The sequence below is a fragment of the Osmerus mordax genome, chromosome 11 (assembly GCF_038355195.1).
Source record: "Osmerus mordax isolate fOsmMor3 chromosome 11, fOsmMor3.pri, whole genome shotgun sequence".
NCBI classification, from domain to species: Eukaryota; Metazoa; Chordata; class Actinopteri; order Osmeriformes; family Osmeridae; genus Osmerus; species Osmerus mordax.
The window spans coordinates 16314792-16328466 of NC_090060.1; the positions used below are offsets into that span (position 1 = coordinate 16314792).

At 49.1% G+C, this 13675-nt stretch overlaps 1 protein-coding gene across 1 annotated transcript; it reads right to left on the bottom strand.

Moving 5' to 3' along the window:
- Positions 1-827: 827 nt before the first annotated feature.
- On the bottom strand, positions 828-11528 carry rsf1a (remodeling and spacing factor 1a). Its single transcript, XM_067246943.1, has 17 exons — positions 11375-11528; positions 10140-10231; positions 9945-10037; positions 9351-9556; positions 8726-8844; positions 7000-8608; positions 6691-6838; positions 6135-6347; positions 5932-6036; positions 5674-5753; positions 5522-5570; positions 5304-5419; positions 4867-4934; positions 4459-4633; positions 3809-4032; positions 3383-3562; positions 828-2441 (listed from the first exon to the last, which is right to left on the bottom strand). The coding sequence occupies exons 1-17, from the start codon at positions 11526-11528 to the stop codon at positions 1711-1713; spliced, it is 4362 nt and encodes a 1453-aa protein (XP_067103044.1). The 3' UTR covers positions 828-1710.
- Between the last annotated feature and the right edge of the window lie 2147 nt (positions 11529-13675).

Genomic DNA, 13675 nt, shown 5'->3' on the forward strand with positions numbered 1-13675 from the left:
GCCAGATTACTGGAAGAAGAATGTCAACAACAATGGAAAGAACTATAACAAACTGCTATAGCCACCTACAGGCCTGGCGGTGTAGTGTTCAGCCAACGAAAAAGCCGGCGTCATAATCTAGCTTGTCCCATAAATATGACGATACAAGAAACCAGCTGATTTTTTTTAGAAGAGATGCTTGGATGTCGGTTTTAATAACTTAGAAAACAACTATGTTACAGAACATAGAATATAAACATACATAAAACGTGGAGATATGATACACGATTACCTCGAGATGTTTTATTTTTTAATTTTCAGACTGGACATACCAAACAATCACATTTCCCTGGAGGTTGGCGTTGACAGTGGACTACACTCTACAACAGATTCATTTGACGCTGAAATGATGTGATCTGTTAGACATAGCACTGGATTAACCAAGTGTTCACACCTTCACAATTTAGGAAAAGGTATGAAAGACAAAAACAATGTAAAAGCACGTGAAACAATCCTTCTCACCAACACATTTAGTTCTTATGACTCTCACAGTATTTATGTAATGTTTTGACCATCTATTGATATCCGTCAGTCCTAAACAATAACAGGTGTAACATTTCCATAGATGCAAACCCTACATTTTTACAACAAGCGTGTGGTACTTGGCCTATCTATGAGAGACCATGTGTTGTTTCACAAGAGAGACTTCTCCTGGAAACAGGAGAGGAAAGTCAAACACCTAAAACAAGAGTTTAAAAAAAACTTACAGTGAATTGACTGTACATAGTAAGTGGAAGCCAGTCTGTTCGTAACACAAAAAAGACCCCGCCCCTCCAAAGACCCCCCAACTCACTCATACAAGCCACCCACCAATATAGATCCTATCTAGGGTGCAGTCCAGGGATGGAATGTTCTAGAACGTTTCAGATAGACCACAGGACTGATGTTTTTCCCTCTGGGCCGTCGTGTAACAGTCTCCTATTCCTGAATACACCACAAATAGTCACGCACAAAAAAAGCTGCACAGGGCTTTTCTCAAACTCATCAGCGATGCAAACCATCCAGACAGACCTCTCGTTGCAATCATCATCTCCTTCATATATAAAATATAACACTATTTTCCAAGGAAACAAATAGAACCAGACATCTATTATCTTACAAGGAATGGCATCACAAGCAAAGTATGTACAGCGAAACTGGCCTCTGTCCAAAAGCTCTGTTAGACCAATGGAGACCAGAACACTAGTATCAAAGGAGGGTGAAATGCTGTGAGGACCAATCACGTACAGAGAAGGGCCGTGTTCTGGGAGGCGATGCAGCCAATCATTCACAGGCTGTGTGTTGGTGACTGTACGTGTGTGTTGGTGACTGTACATGTGTGTGTCGGTAGAGCGGAGTAAGATACTGTCAAGATCAGGAAGCTCTACAACTGGTTCAAGTGCGTTTGGTCCAGAACACCCAGTTCTCCTTGTCCAGATCCACTACCCACACTGGACCCAAATCTGGTTCTGAAGAATACAGTCCCAGTGGGCGGAGCACATCTCTTCTCAGGAAGTCTGGACACTGCGTAGTGAAACGTGGCTCTTCCTGTGTTCACCCACAAGCGTAGGGAATAAACAACATGCGGAACGAAAAGATCCAGTTTAAAAAGGTGGTTGTTGGTGAAAGGCAAGAAAGTAAAAAAATTTTTATGACTAAACAAAAACCAGAGGCAGTTTTATTTACATACTATCATGACTGTTCAGTTTTCATCAGGTCACTGTCTTCAGGCTCCCCGGAGCCTGAGGGGCCATTGTGCCCGCCGTGCCCACCGGACTCTGTGCTGTCCCTGGGTACAGCTGGACTACCATCCCCAGGCATAACTGGGCCTCTGGAGGCCCGGTGTCCATTAGAAGGAGAAAGATTGTGGCCCTTCTCCTGAACATCGTCACTGTCCCTGGAAACACGAGAGGGTCGGGTTGTGGATTCCTTCTCCACTTTACTTTTTGTCTCTTCCTCCTCCTCGTCATCTTCGTCAGAGTCAATGCGGTTCAGTCGTTTGCGTATGGGACGATCTTCCTCGGAGGAAGATTCGGATTCGTCGTTTTCATCGACGTCGTCCTCGTCCTCTGTGGAAGGCCTGCGCTTCTTCAGCATCAGAGCCAGCCTCTTCCGTCGCTGTTCAGTCAACAGCTCCCTCCTCCTCCCCCTCCCCATCTGCTCCTCCCCCTGCTCCTCTCTGCCTCTCCTTTTCAACCTCCTCCGCTTCTCCTCCTCCTCGTCTTCCTCCATCTGCCTCCTCTTCCGTCTCTTTCTTCTCTCCTCAACCTCCCTCTCTTCTTCTCTCTTTCTTTTCAACAGCATCCTCCTCCTCCTGTACTTGCCGACATCCTCCTCCTCCTCTTCCCCTCTCCTCTTCAGTCTTCTCCTCTTCTTTTCTCCTTCCTCCTCCTCTTCCTCAGACTCTTTGGAAAAGGCAGATTCTGCAGGACAGAAAACAAATGGGGTTCAGTGTTTCCACTAGAAGCTAGCAGCGGGGGGAGGTAGTGGGCATATTTAGGGTAAACTGCTAGGGTCCCCACCTGATAACCTGTGCTTAGTCTTTGTCCTCTCTCTCCTTTCCTCTCTCTCCTTTCCTCTCCCTCCTTCTCTCCGTTCCTCTCCCTCCTTCTCTCCGTTCCTCTCTCTCCTTCTCTCCTTTCCTCTCTCTCCTTCTCACCTCTTTACTCCGCTTGCCTCCTCTACATCTGCCTGTCTACCTGTTACATAAGGTTAGATTGAGAATGAGTAAGATTAGATAATTCCCTCACACTACAAAGAGCCGATCAAGCAACCAGTGAGTACTTTAATATATTGTAATAGCCACCACTCACTCACGGTATAATTTTGAAGCACGAACAGTAACAGTATATATCACGATATTTTCGTTTTTCTTAAGATTTGTAGTTGTGTAGTCTACCGAACTTGGATTTGGATGGGGTACGTCAAGTGTGTAGCCACGGGAAATGACCTAATATGTAGCTTTTAACAGTAGCCTACATTTATGGATCACAAGAAAATGTAGTTCAGTATTTGTATTGATCTAATTTAACTTTAGCCAGTCTCTACTTTTTTTTTCCTAGTTCCCCCGGTAACGTAATGCTACCCTCTGCCCTGTTTGTCGCTGCCTGACTGAGCCCAGGAGAAAGTGCTCTGCTGTAATCGCGCTGTTGTTTATGCGGTTGTCATGACGAGTTGCTCATCCTCCGAGCGGAGACAGAGAGCAGCAGAAGACCGTTCGTTTGAGTTCCGTGGAGCGGACAGTTCCGCAGTCGTACACTTTGTGACTTCATGATTTTGTAAACACAGAATTCAGAGGATGGGTCAGAGGTGTGTGTGTGTGTGTGGGGGGGGGGGGGGGGTAACCATGGTAACAGAGACTGACCCTCACTGTAGGAGCTGGAGAGGCGTCGGCGTGGCTTGGCCTTGTCTTTATTGGTGGACTTCTGGGAATTGTCCGACTCTGACGTCTCGCGGTAATTCACCTGCTGCCTCTGGCTCCGCCTCAAACCCCGCCTCTTCCTGTCCCCATCACTGTCACTGATGTCACTGGACCGCTCAGAGTCTGCAGAGAGAGAGAGAGAGAGAGAGAGAGAGAGAGAGATAAAGCATTATTGAATTGATTTGAGAGAAGGAGAGGAGTTGAGCTGAATGAGAGGGAAAAGGGAGGAGACAGAGAAAGAGGGACAGAAAGAGAGAGAGACAAAGAAAGAGAGACAAAGAAAGAGAGACAGAGAAAGAGAGACAAAGAAAGAGAGAGAGAGAGCGAGAGAAAGAGAGAGTACTTCCCCCCCCCCTCCGTTCTACCCACCCAAAACCTCGTCGCTCTCCTCCTCGGAGGAGCCCCTCCTGCGGGTGCGGGGCCTCTTCTTGCCCCTCCTCTGGTTCCTGCTGGGTCTGTGTTTAGGTGTCCGTCTCAGTGCCCGCCTGTGGCTGGGTCTGCCCGCGTCGCTGCCCGCGTCTGAGCCCAGCTCCGCCCCGCTGCCCGCATCGTCATCCTCCTCCCCCCACGCAGCAAACTCATCCTCCTCCGAACTGCAGACATCCCATCGTGAGTGGGTGTGCCTACCTGTACGCCTCACACCACCCCTCAATACATCCATGCTAACGTGTTGTTTGAGAACTTGTGAGTGTGTGTGCGAGTGAGGGTGTGTAAGAGAGTGAGTGTGTGTGCATGAGTATGTGAGTGTGTGTGTGTGTGTAAGAGAGTGAGTGTGTGTGTGCGCGTGTGAGTGTGCATGAGTATGTGAGTGTGTGAGTGTGCATGAGTGTGTGTGTGTGTGAGTGTGTGTGCATGAGTATGTGAGTGTGTGCGTGTAAGTGTGTGTGTGTGCATGAGTATGTGAGTGTGTGAGTGTGTGTGTGTGCATGAGTATGTGAGTGTGTGTGTGTGTGTGAGTGTGTGTGTGTGTGAGTGTGTGTGTGTGTGAGTGTGTGTGTGTAAGTGTGTGTGTGTGCTACCTGCTGCTGAGCTGGAACTCGTCCTCACTCTCAGCAGCCGTGCTGTCACTCTCCAGGTCGTTCAGTCTCCGCCTCTTCCTGTTCCTGGAGGACGCTGCCTGGGATCTGACTGGACGGCGCTTCTCCTTCCCCTCCTCTGATAGGATGTTGGCCATGTCCTTGCCTCGCCCCGTTCCTACAACCAGCAACACAGGAGATTAAAGACTCATCACCTCCATCTCCTTGCTAATTTTCCTAACGTTTTTATCATGATTTCTCCATCTCATCCCTCCTTCCTCCATCTCATCCCTCCTTCCTCCATCTCATCCCTCCTTCCTCCATCTCATCCCTCCTTCCTCCATCTCATCCCTCCTTCCTCCATCTCATCCCTTCTTCCTCCATCTCATCCCTCCTTCCTCCAGCTCTAACCTCCGGTATCTCCCTCGCCCGCATCTTCTTCGATGGCTTCATCGATGGCGTCATCAAAGTCATCGAACCTGAAACACGAAAGCCATGCCAGGTGTAGCAGTGAATCTTACAACATTGGAATGAACACACAGACAGACACACGCAGACAGACAGACACACACACACACAGACACACACACACAGACAGACACACGCAGACAGACACACGCAGACAGACAGACACACGCAGACAGACACACACACACACACACACACACACACAGACAGACACACGTAGACAGACAGACACACACACCCAGTCAGACACACACAAACACGCAGACACACACACACAGACAGACACACACAGACACACACACACGCAGACACACACACACACACACACGCAGACACACACACACACACGCAGACACACACATGCAGACACACACACAGACCTGTAGCTGATGCTCTTCCTGGTTCTGGTCGACCTCCTCCCCAGGTTCTTGTTCTTCTTTGTGTCTTTCTTCTTCTCTGATTTTTCTTCTTCTTCTTCTTCCTCCTCGTCACCCTCCTGAAACAAGGAGCACGGCTCGATAACAGATCCAAAGAGATAATGACGGAAGAAACTAATTAATGAATGCATGAGTGAAAGAATGAATGAAAGAGTCCTTACAGGGATGATGTTCTCCACGCTGATCCCTACGTACACCAGCCTTTCCCTCCTAAAGACACAGATCGCGTTTAGATTACAATGCAGAAATACCACCCCCAGACTGAGTGTGCGTATGAAAGGCCTGTTGGTTTGTGTGGTGTGTGTGTGTGTACCTCCTCTCAGCTCTATCTCGTTTCTTCAGAGCGCTGTCCAGATTCTGGAGCTGTTCCTCAAGCCTCTCACACAGTAGCTTCTGCAGAGGGCGAGAGAGAGGGCGAGAGAGAGAGGGCGAGAGAGAAAGAGGGTGAGAGAGAGCGGGCGAGATAGAGGACAAGAAAGATAGAGGGCGAGAGAGATCACACATGAGGCACAACACAACCAGGCCTGCTTATCTCTCTCTCTCTCTCTCTCACACACACACACACACGTACGTGTTGGCATGGCGGGCAGAACCACTCTCCGTCCGGGATGATCATGAGAGGGGGACGTAGACAGGCGGTGTGGTAGCCACTGTCACAGGAGTCACACAGCAGGATCTGGGAGGGAACACACATACACACACGCACGAGCGCGTCAGAATGTCGCTCCCGTGCGGGCAGGGAAAGCTGCTCAGCCGCTCAGAGGCGTGACCCACCAGTTCAGGGTGGTTGGGGAGACCGCAGTGACTGCAGGGGTCCTCGTTGGGCGCTTCCTCTGATTGGCTGGAGGCGTCCGAGTCGCTGCCGTCCTCGCTCTCTTTCCCCTCCTCTCTTCTCTTCCCCCCCTCCGCCTCCGCGCCCCCCTCGTCCAGTTTGCGTCTCTTGGAACGAGGGTTGGACCACCGGGGCCGGCGGTGCCTCCGTCTGGCCTGGGGGACGGGAACACGCACGCACACACTCACCATCACCAAACACACTCCAATACAGAGCAGGAAGGAGAGGAGGGAGAGAGGAGAGAGAGAGGAGACAGAGAGAGGAGAGAGACAGAGAGAGAGGAGAGGAGAGAGACAGAGAGAGAGGAGAGGAGAGAGACAGAGAGAGGAGACAGAGAGGAGAGGAGAGAGACAGAGAGAGGAGAGAGAGAGGAGCGAGAGGGGAGAGAGACAGAGAGAGGAGAGAGAGGAGCGAGAGGGGAGAGAGACAGAGAGAGGAGAGAGAGAGGAGCGAGAGGGGAGAGAGACAGAGAGAGGAGAGAGAGATAGTGTGTGTTACCTTTGTAGTCCCACTCGTTCCATCAGGGTCTGTTTTCTTGTCTTTCTTCAGGACTGCCTTCTGCTCCTCGTCCTCCTCCTCCTCCTCCTCATCGTCCTGCTTCTTGTTCTGTTTCTTGTCCCGGATTTCCACCAGCTTTGTGCTGGGCCTGCGAATAGCAACAGAACACCTAACTTACTGTTCTCTGAGAGAATGTGTGTGTGTGTGTGTGAATGGGTGAAAGTGCTGAGTATCGACTTTCATGAAAAAGTATACACAAGGCACGCGCGCGCACACACACACACACACACACACACACACACACAGTACCTGCAGATCCTAGCTGACCTCCTGAGGGATCTTCCGTCGCCCTGTGCCTCCTCCTCCCTCTCCTCTTCCCTCTCCTCCTCTTTCTCCTTCTCCTTCTCCTTGTCTTTGTCCCTCACAGCACTTCTCTGGTGAGGGGGAATTTTGATCTTGAGTCGGATCCCTTCCTTCTGGAGCTCTGATGAGGCCTTCTGGCGACCCTGCAGCTCCTCCACCGGCTGCCCAGCTCTCTTCACCCCAGCCTGGGCTCCAGCCTCACCGCTGGGTGCCTCCCCCTGGTTCTCCTGGCCTTCCACAGGCACACTGGGTTTGGTCTCCGACTCAGTCTCTTTGGAGATGCTCTTGATCTCCTCTCCCTCCGCCGTGACCAGGCACACAGATCCTTCAGTACTCTCCACCTTCTCCCCCCCCTCTTTGTCCTCGTCATCCGTCTTTCCCACAGTGCCACCCACAGCCACACCCTTCTCCTCTCGTCTCTCTTGCGTCGCTGGCTCGCTCTGGGCCGGAGGGCAGACAGGCCGGGCCACCTCTGCCCCGTCCCCAGGCCTCTCTCCAGACTCCAGGCTCGGGGCTCTCTCGGTCTCCCTGGAGGTCGCCTGGGTCTCAGGACTCTTCCTCACCAGCACGGACTGCCTGCTCGTCTCCCTCTCCTGGCTCTTCTCTCCTGGGGGCTCACCCTCCCCGCCCGCTGGGGGGGTCCCAGCTCTCGTGACGTCCGAACTGGGGCCGTTCCTCTCCTTTGACCCCGCTCCTCCTTCCGGCTCCGGGGGCGACCTCAGGCGGTCGGGAGGGCCTCGGATAACCCCTACGTGACCTATCACTCCTATTTGACCTATGACCCCGACCACTCCGTTCTGGCAGTCCGAGTGTGTGATCAGCGGTCGGCCGTTGGTGAGTTCGCGTCTCGTCACACTGTCCTCTGGTTTGGAGACAGGCTGGCTGAGGGGAGGAGCTAAGCCCCTGCATTCCTCAGGGCATAGCGCATCTTCCTCTTTCACCTGAGGCTCCTTGGTTTGTGTCACTGAAGGGTTACGGACAATAATACTGCTGCTGTTGTTGTTGTTGTTGTTTCTGCTATTGTTGTTGTGATGGTTGCTATGGTGGCGGTTCCCGAACAGCTCTCTCTTCTTCAGGGGTATCTTGGCCTGCTGGTTGCTCTTCAGGGCTCTGTCAACTTCCCCCTCCTTCCTGTTCTCCGCCCCCTTGGCAGGCGGGACTTCCTGTGCTGTGGCCGAGCCGGGCGCCATGACAACGGAGACGGCGTTGCTGAGGGCGTCGGCCTCTTTCAGCTCGCCCTTTAGGACGGCGGTGATGGTGCTCACGCGGTTGTCGACGACGACCTGCGGCGAGCCGTCCGCGCCCTCTTCCTCTCTGTCGCCGCTCTCCGCCTTCTCTTCTTTCATCTCGACGTCGGCCTCTTCCTGCTTCACGGACGCCTCTGTCTTCACCGCGGCGCCGCGCTCCGTCTTCACCACGGCGTGTGTTGTGCTGTGGGCGTCTGGGTTCTCCAGGCTGGTGGCCCCGGGGCAGGGGCCCACCCTCGGCTTCCCTGTCTTCCTGTCCTCGTCCTCAGAGCCGTCGCCGAGTGCCTTCTTGCCGTCTTCCGTCTCACCTTCACACGTCAGACAGACAACGTTTACAGAGAAAGTTACGGCACTGTGTCACGTATCATGACCCGGGTCCCCCGTAGTCATCGAGCATCCATCCATGTTCTCTCCTTTCCACTTACCCTCCTTGCCTTCCAGGGGGCTGGTGCTGGTGGAGCCGGCCTGCTTCTCTCCCTCCGCCGGACCAAAGTCAACCTGGGACTTGAGAAGCTCCAGAGCCTCGGCCAGGTCGTTCCTGGTCCTGCAGAGACAAACGGTGACCAGTTACAGCATTGACACGACCAAACGCACAACTAGACACAGAACCGAAAGAGGAGGAGTGCAGTCTACGAACACACATATGTAAACACACGACAAAATTATGACCAGATCTTCAATACTTTTCCGACCACTTTTTCCTCAAACTGTGTGAGGGGTAAAAAAACAACCTCAAAAGGTGAAAAATCATTCAGATTCTATACAATATTTCCACCTATGGAGTGTTAAACATCAGACTTCCAACTCGACGACAGAGGCCAGACTGAAGCTCCATCGTGTGAGGACACGCGAGGGCGTGCGAGGACGTGCGGGGGCGTGTGAGGACGTGCGAGGACGTGCGAGGACGTGTGAGGACGTGCGAGGACGTGCGAGGACGTGTGAGGATGTGTGAGGACGTGCGAGGACGTGTGGGGACGTGTGAGGGCGTGCGAGGACGTGAGGGGACGTGTGAGGACGTGCGAGGACGTGTGGGGGCCTGCGAGGGCTTACCTGACGATGCATCTCCAGGTGGTCCCGTCTGTGTCGTCCTGCTCCTCGGTGTACAGCCTGACGTTCTGCTCCTGGTCCAGCTGCAGCCAGTACATCAGCCCCTGCCGGTCCCGGCCAATCGGCTGCAGCCGCATGCGTTCAGGCTCCTCCTCGTTGATGGTTGTCTTGAACTTGAGGTTGTCGTCAAACTGACACTCGCACAGGTACTGAGGTTAGGGGCGAGGGATCGGAGAGAGAGATAGAGATACAAAGTTAGGTGTACTAGATAAGGTCATTTCACAGGGAATGGATTGGTGGGGAAAGAATTATGAGGACAATCCGGTGTCTGGAATTGCATACTTCTGCAATAGTTGCATGCAGTATGCTTACACTTGGACATGTACTACATGCTACATACAAACTCTACTTCATCATAACTTTGCACGTTGAGCATTATCCTTCTTGCTAATCCGTCACAGTTTTTAGCTCAGAGCTCCGCCATTGTTGCTTTGTAATGTCTGTAATTCAGTTGAGGTGACGAATACTAAACAGAGTGTAGTATGGGTGTTGAGACACAGGGTGAGAGTCAGTTTGGAGCGGACTGGGGGGTCGTACTTTGAGGATGCAGGACTTGCACTCCATGGTCATCTCCTGGTAACCCTTCTGTTCCAACTCCCAGGCCCAGGTGCTGTTAAGGTCCTGGCATAACTAGTGGAGAAATGGAGGAAGTTACCATAAACAGAACACAAAGAGGCATACGACCCATATATTAAAACACACACACATAGTTACAGACATGCACACACTCACCTTCGCCAGGTACTTCTCCCATCTGTCAGCTGTCACTGACTTGCCCAGCTTCCGCAGCAACTTCACGTGAAGCTCCACGAGAGGTTTAGGAACTGGACCACAGAAAACAACACACAACTTTGTCAGCTTGGCCAATCTAAATAAATAGCTTACAATTCTTTTTAATGATATTATATATTCTGAGCCTATATACAAAGTGTGTTACTTTGTTGACTTTGTTCTGTATAAATTAGTATACAATAATATCAATGGGGTCCGTGACGGTGTGAGTTTGGACGTTATTCGGATTCGTGTCATCGAGCCGTAAAATACCAGTTACCAGGGGTGAATTGGGAACCAATACTTTTTACTATTCATAATTTTGAAAGTTCGATAGCTGAAAGACGGTAGTCATAGCCTACAGTAATTTTCAACAGCCATCGTACTGTGTGAATGAGGCCAAAGCCAGGTTCGACAGCGACTAGCTAGCACTAGCTAGCTGCCAAGCTAGTTTTCTTAGCAACGCCATACAGGCTAAGTTGCCGTTAGCCCGCTTATTCATCACTGTCACATCTAGACGACAGTTATGAGTATGGGGTATGCAGTCTGACAGCAATTACAAAAACACCTTTAATTGTGTGAAACATTTAGCTTGCAGAGCTATATGACTATCCATATGACTTGCTAGTTTCGTTGCCATATAGCTAACTAGCGCTAGCTGATATAACAGCCAATGCGCATGTGCAGAGTTGACAGCAGACCTACTTGGCTGTGCCAAAATAACATCCAATTGTTATTATGTGACTGTTTTGACAAATGACAACAACGCAGTCCATTATGTTGGCAGATCAAGGTTATGTTAAATCCGCTTGATAGGTCATTAAGGTTCATTCTTACCCGATTGCCAGATAATGAAAAATTACACCTGACAACATTGTATGTGGTCATTTAGTAGTACTACATGACAAGCTAACAAGCTAGGTAGCTAGCTACACCACAACATCCACTTAAAATTTAAATTCAGTATTTGACTAGCTTGTATCTATAACTGATAGGTCCCCATTCAACTCAAAAACACTGGTTAGAATGATCTCTTATACAAACTAGTAGAAACCCAGCCTCTATCTACACTGGCCACCCACACTGCACTGGCAACATTTAGCTAGTGATGATGATGATGCTGGTGTGGTGGTAGCGAAAGACCCTCTTCTTCCTCTCACACGTCGTAGGTTTTTCTGCCACTTCCCCCTCTTTACCTGTCGATGTCTCCCGAAGATACCTCTCCATTTGCGGGAAAGTCAACTCCGGCAGGTCCAAAGCTGCTCCATATCGCTCCAAGAAAGAGCAGACCACCGCAAAGCTCGGGCAAAGACCGGAGCTAGAGCCCTTCGCTGCTTCTGAAGCAGCCATTTTTCCAAACGGAGAGAAGGTAGGATGAGAATGAACGAAGTTGGGAGGACCAAGCGAGGAGAAGTGCCCAGAATTCAGCGCGCCAGCATCACATCATGGGGGTGATGGAGGGGGCTTTGACCAAAGGTAGCCCCCCAGAGGAAATGCTACGCATTATCTTATTTGGAACCAGTCACTACAATACGTCTTTGAAATAAATATCAAGTTGTAATTGTGTAGGCGTTGAGATAGTTAAGCATACATTATTTCATAAGAAGATATAACATAAGCGTTAACTGGAATTTAACGACTTTATGTATTAGATCATTCAGCGGGTGGAGTCCTTTTTATAATTATTTTGTACAGACTTCAGGTAATTATGCACATCACACAACAAAATACCCCGGGTTAAAAAATCCATGAGAACAGTACCCGGTGATGCGCCGCGTGCCGGTGAAAGCGCGACTTGTGATTGGATATTATATTCGACGGAGGGGGGCGTGTGCATTGAAAGGTCTACTCGTTTAACGTTACCCGACCTCTCTACGGTGCACTTAAGTATACCGAACACTATACATTGACTGAACAGTGGAAGCGTTACAGACGAATTCTTGTAATGCACGTGGTTATACAGTCGGTAAAGTTTGCTCGATGTTTTATGCAGTACAATGGACAGAGAACGAAAATTCAAAATTGGGTTGGAAATGGGAAAAGCTGGCTACCGCCAATAAAACTTTAAAATGGTTTTAATCTTCACAAATTGAAAACACTGTTAGAACAAATATAATAATATAATATATATTATATATAATTATGTAGATATTTGTGGGGTTCACACGAAATTACTTAAATATATTTAGCCTACTCTCCAGGTGTAAACGAAGGAAGGGAGAAAGCGTTTTGGGATATAGCCGCTCATCTTACGGAAGGTAGCTGCTACATCAAAGCTGCGAGCAAAAAGTTGTTGATTTTTTGTTGTTCACGTCGCCATAATTATAGTCTATTTGCGACGGGCAACTGCATGAGTTAAACAAATAAAATTTTGGGAAAATATTAACGAAAAGTTATTGAACTTCAGGGGCTACAGCCTACGTTACTTTTCGAATCGGTTTCCACAATGGCCCGGTTCCATCTCAACTGCGCGTGAACTAAATAATACCTTCGAACTTCCTTCGAACCTTACACAAACAGCCTACGAAACACATTCACATATGAAACGTTCACACACATCCATACTAGTGAAAACTCACATCCACATATGTGACATGCTCGCATCGACACAAATGAAACCCATTCACATGTGAAATGTTCAAGTCTGAGTAAGAATGAGTAAGGATGAGTAAGAAGCTTTGAGAATGTAAGAGTGTGAGAACATTTCACTATAAAAAACAGGAGCAAAATATCTTAAAACTAGCTACCACGAAAATGTTTAAATACTGGGTGACCAAACACCAGAGCTGGGAAAAGTACAAATACTTCGTTACTGTAGGCCTACTTAAGTAGATTTTTCTAGTATCGGTAGCTAGTCTACTTTACAACAAAGAATTCTGACAACTTTTTACTTTCACTCCTTAAAATCTTGACACAAATATCTGTACTTTCTACTTGTTACATTTTAAAGCCATGCTCGTAACTTTAGTTTTAATCTGTATTTGGTGGTATGATCAATATTATTTATGTGCGCACCTTTTTTAATTCACTCACTCACAACAAACGTAAGCTAGTCTACGAAGCTACAATGTAGCAAGGCAGAAGGCAATAAGAAAAAAAACTTTGGTGTCGTGTTGCGTGTGAAAAACTTTTTTTTACAAAGGTTGAAACAATATTTTCGAAAAAAAAGTGTTTGAAAGGTTGAAACAATATTTTCGAAAAAAGTTTCGAAAAAAAGGTTTGCATCATTGATGAGTAGGCTACTTGATGAGGACTCTACTGTCCTCTATTGCATTCTGCTATGCTTTACTCTGGTACACCTCTCTCCTTTCCTTTCACTGTGTATGTGGAAAAAAAGTTTTCAAAAGCTACAAAAATATTTTTGAAAAAAAGTTTGCGTCATTGATGAATACTTGATGAAGACCAGGAGGGGGAGCTAGAGGGATGTGATGGACACAAGGATGTGTGGATCTGCAGAGGTTGGAGGAGCTCTGAAGATCTGAAAGCTGCAGGAGACC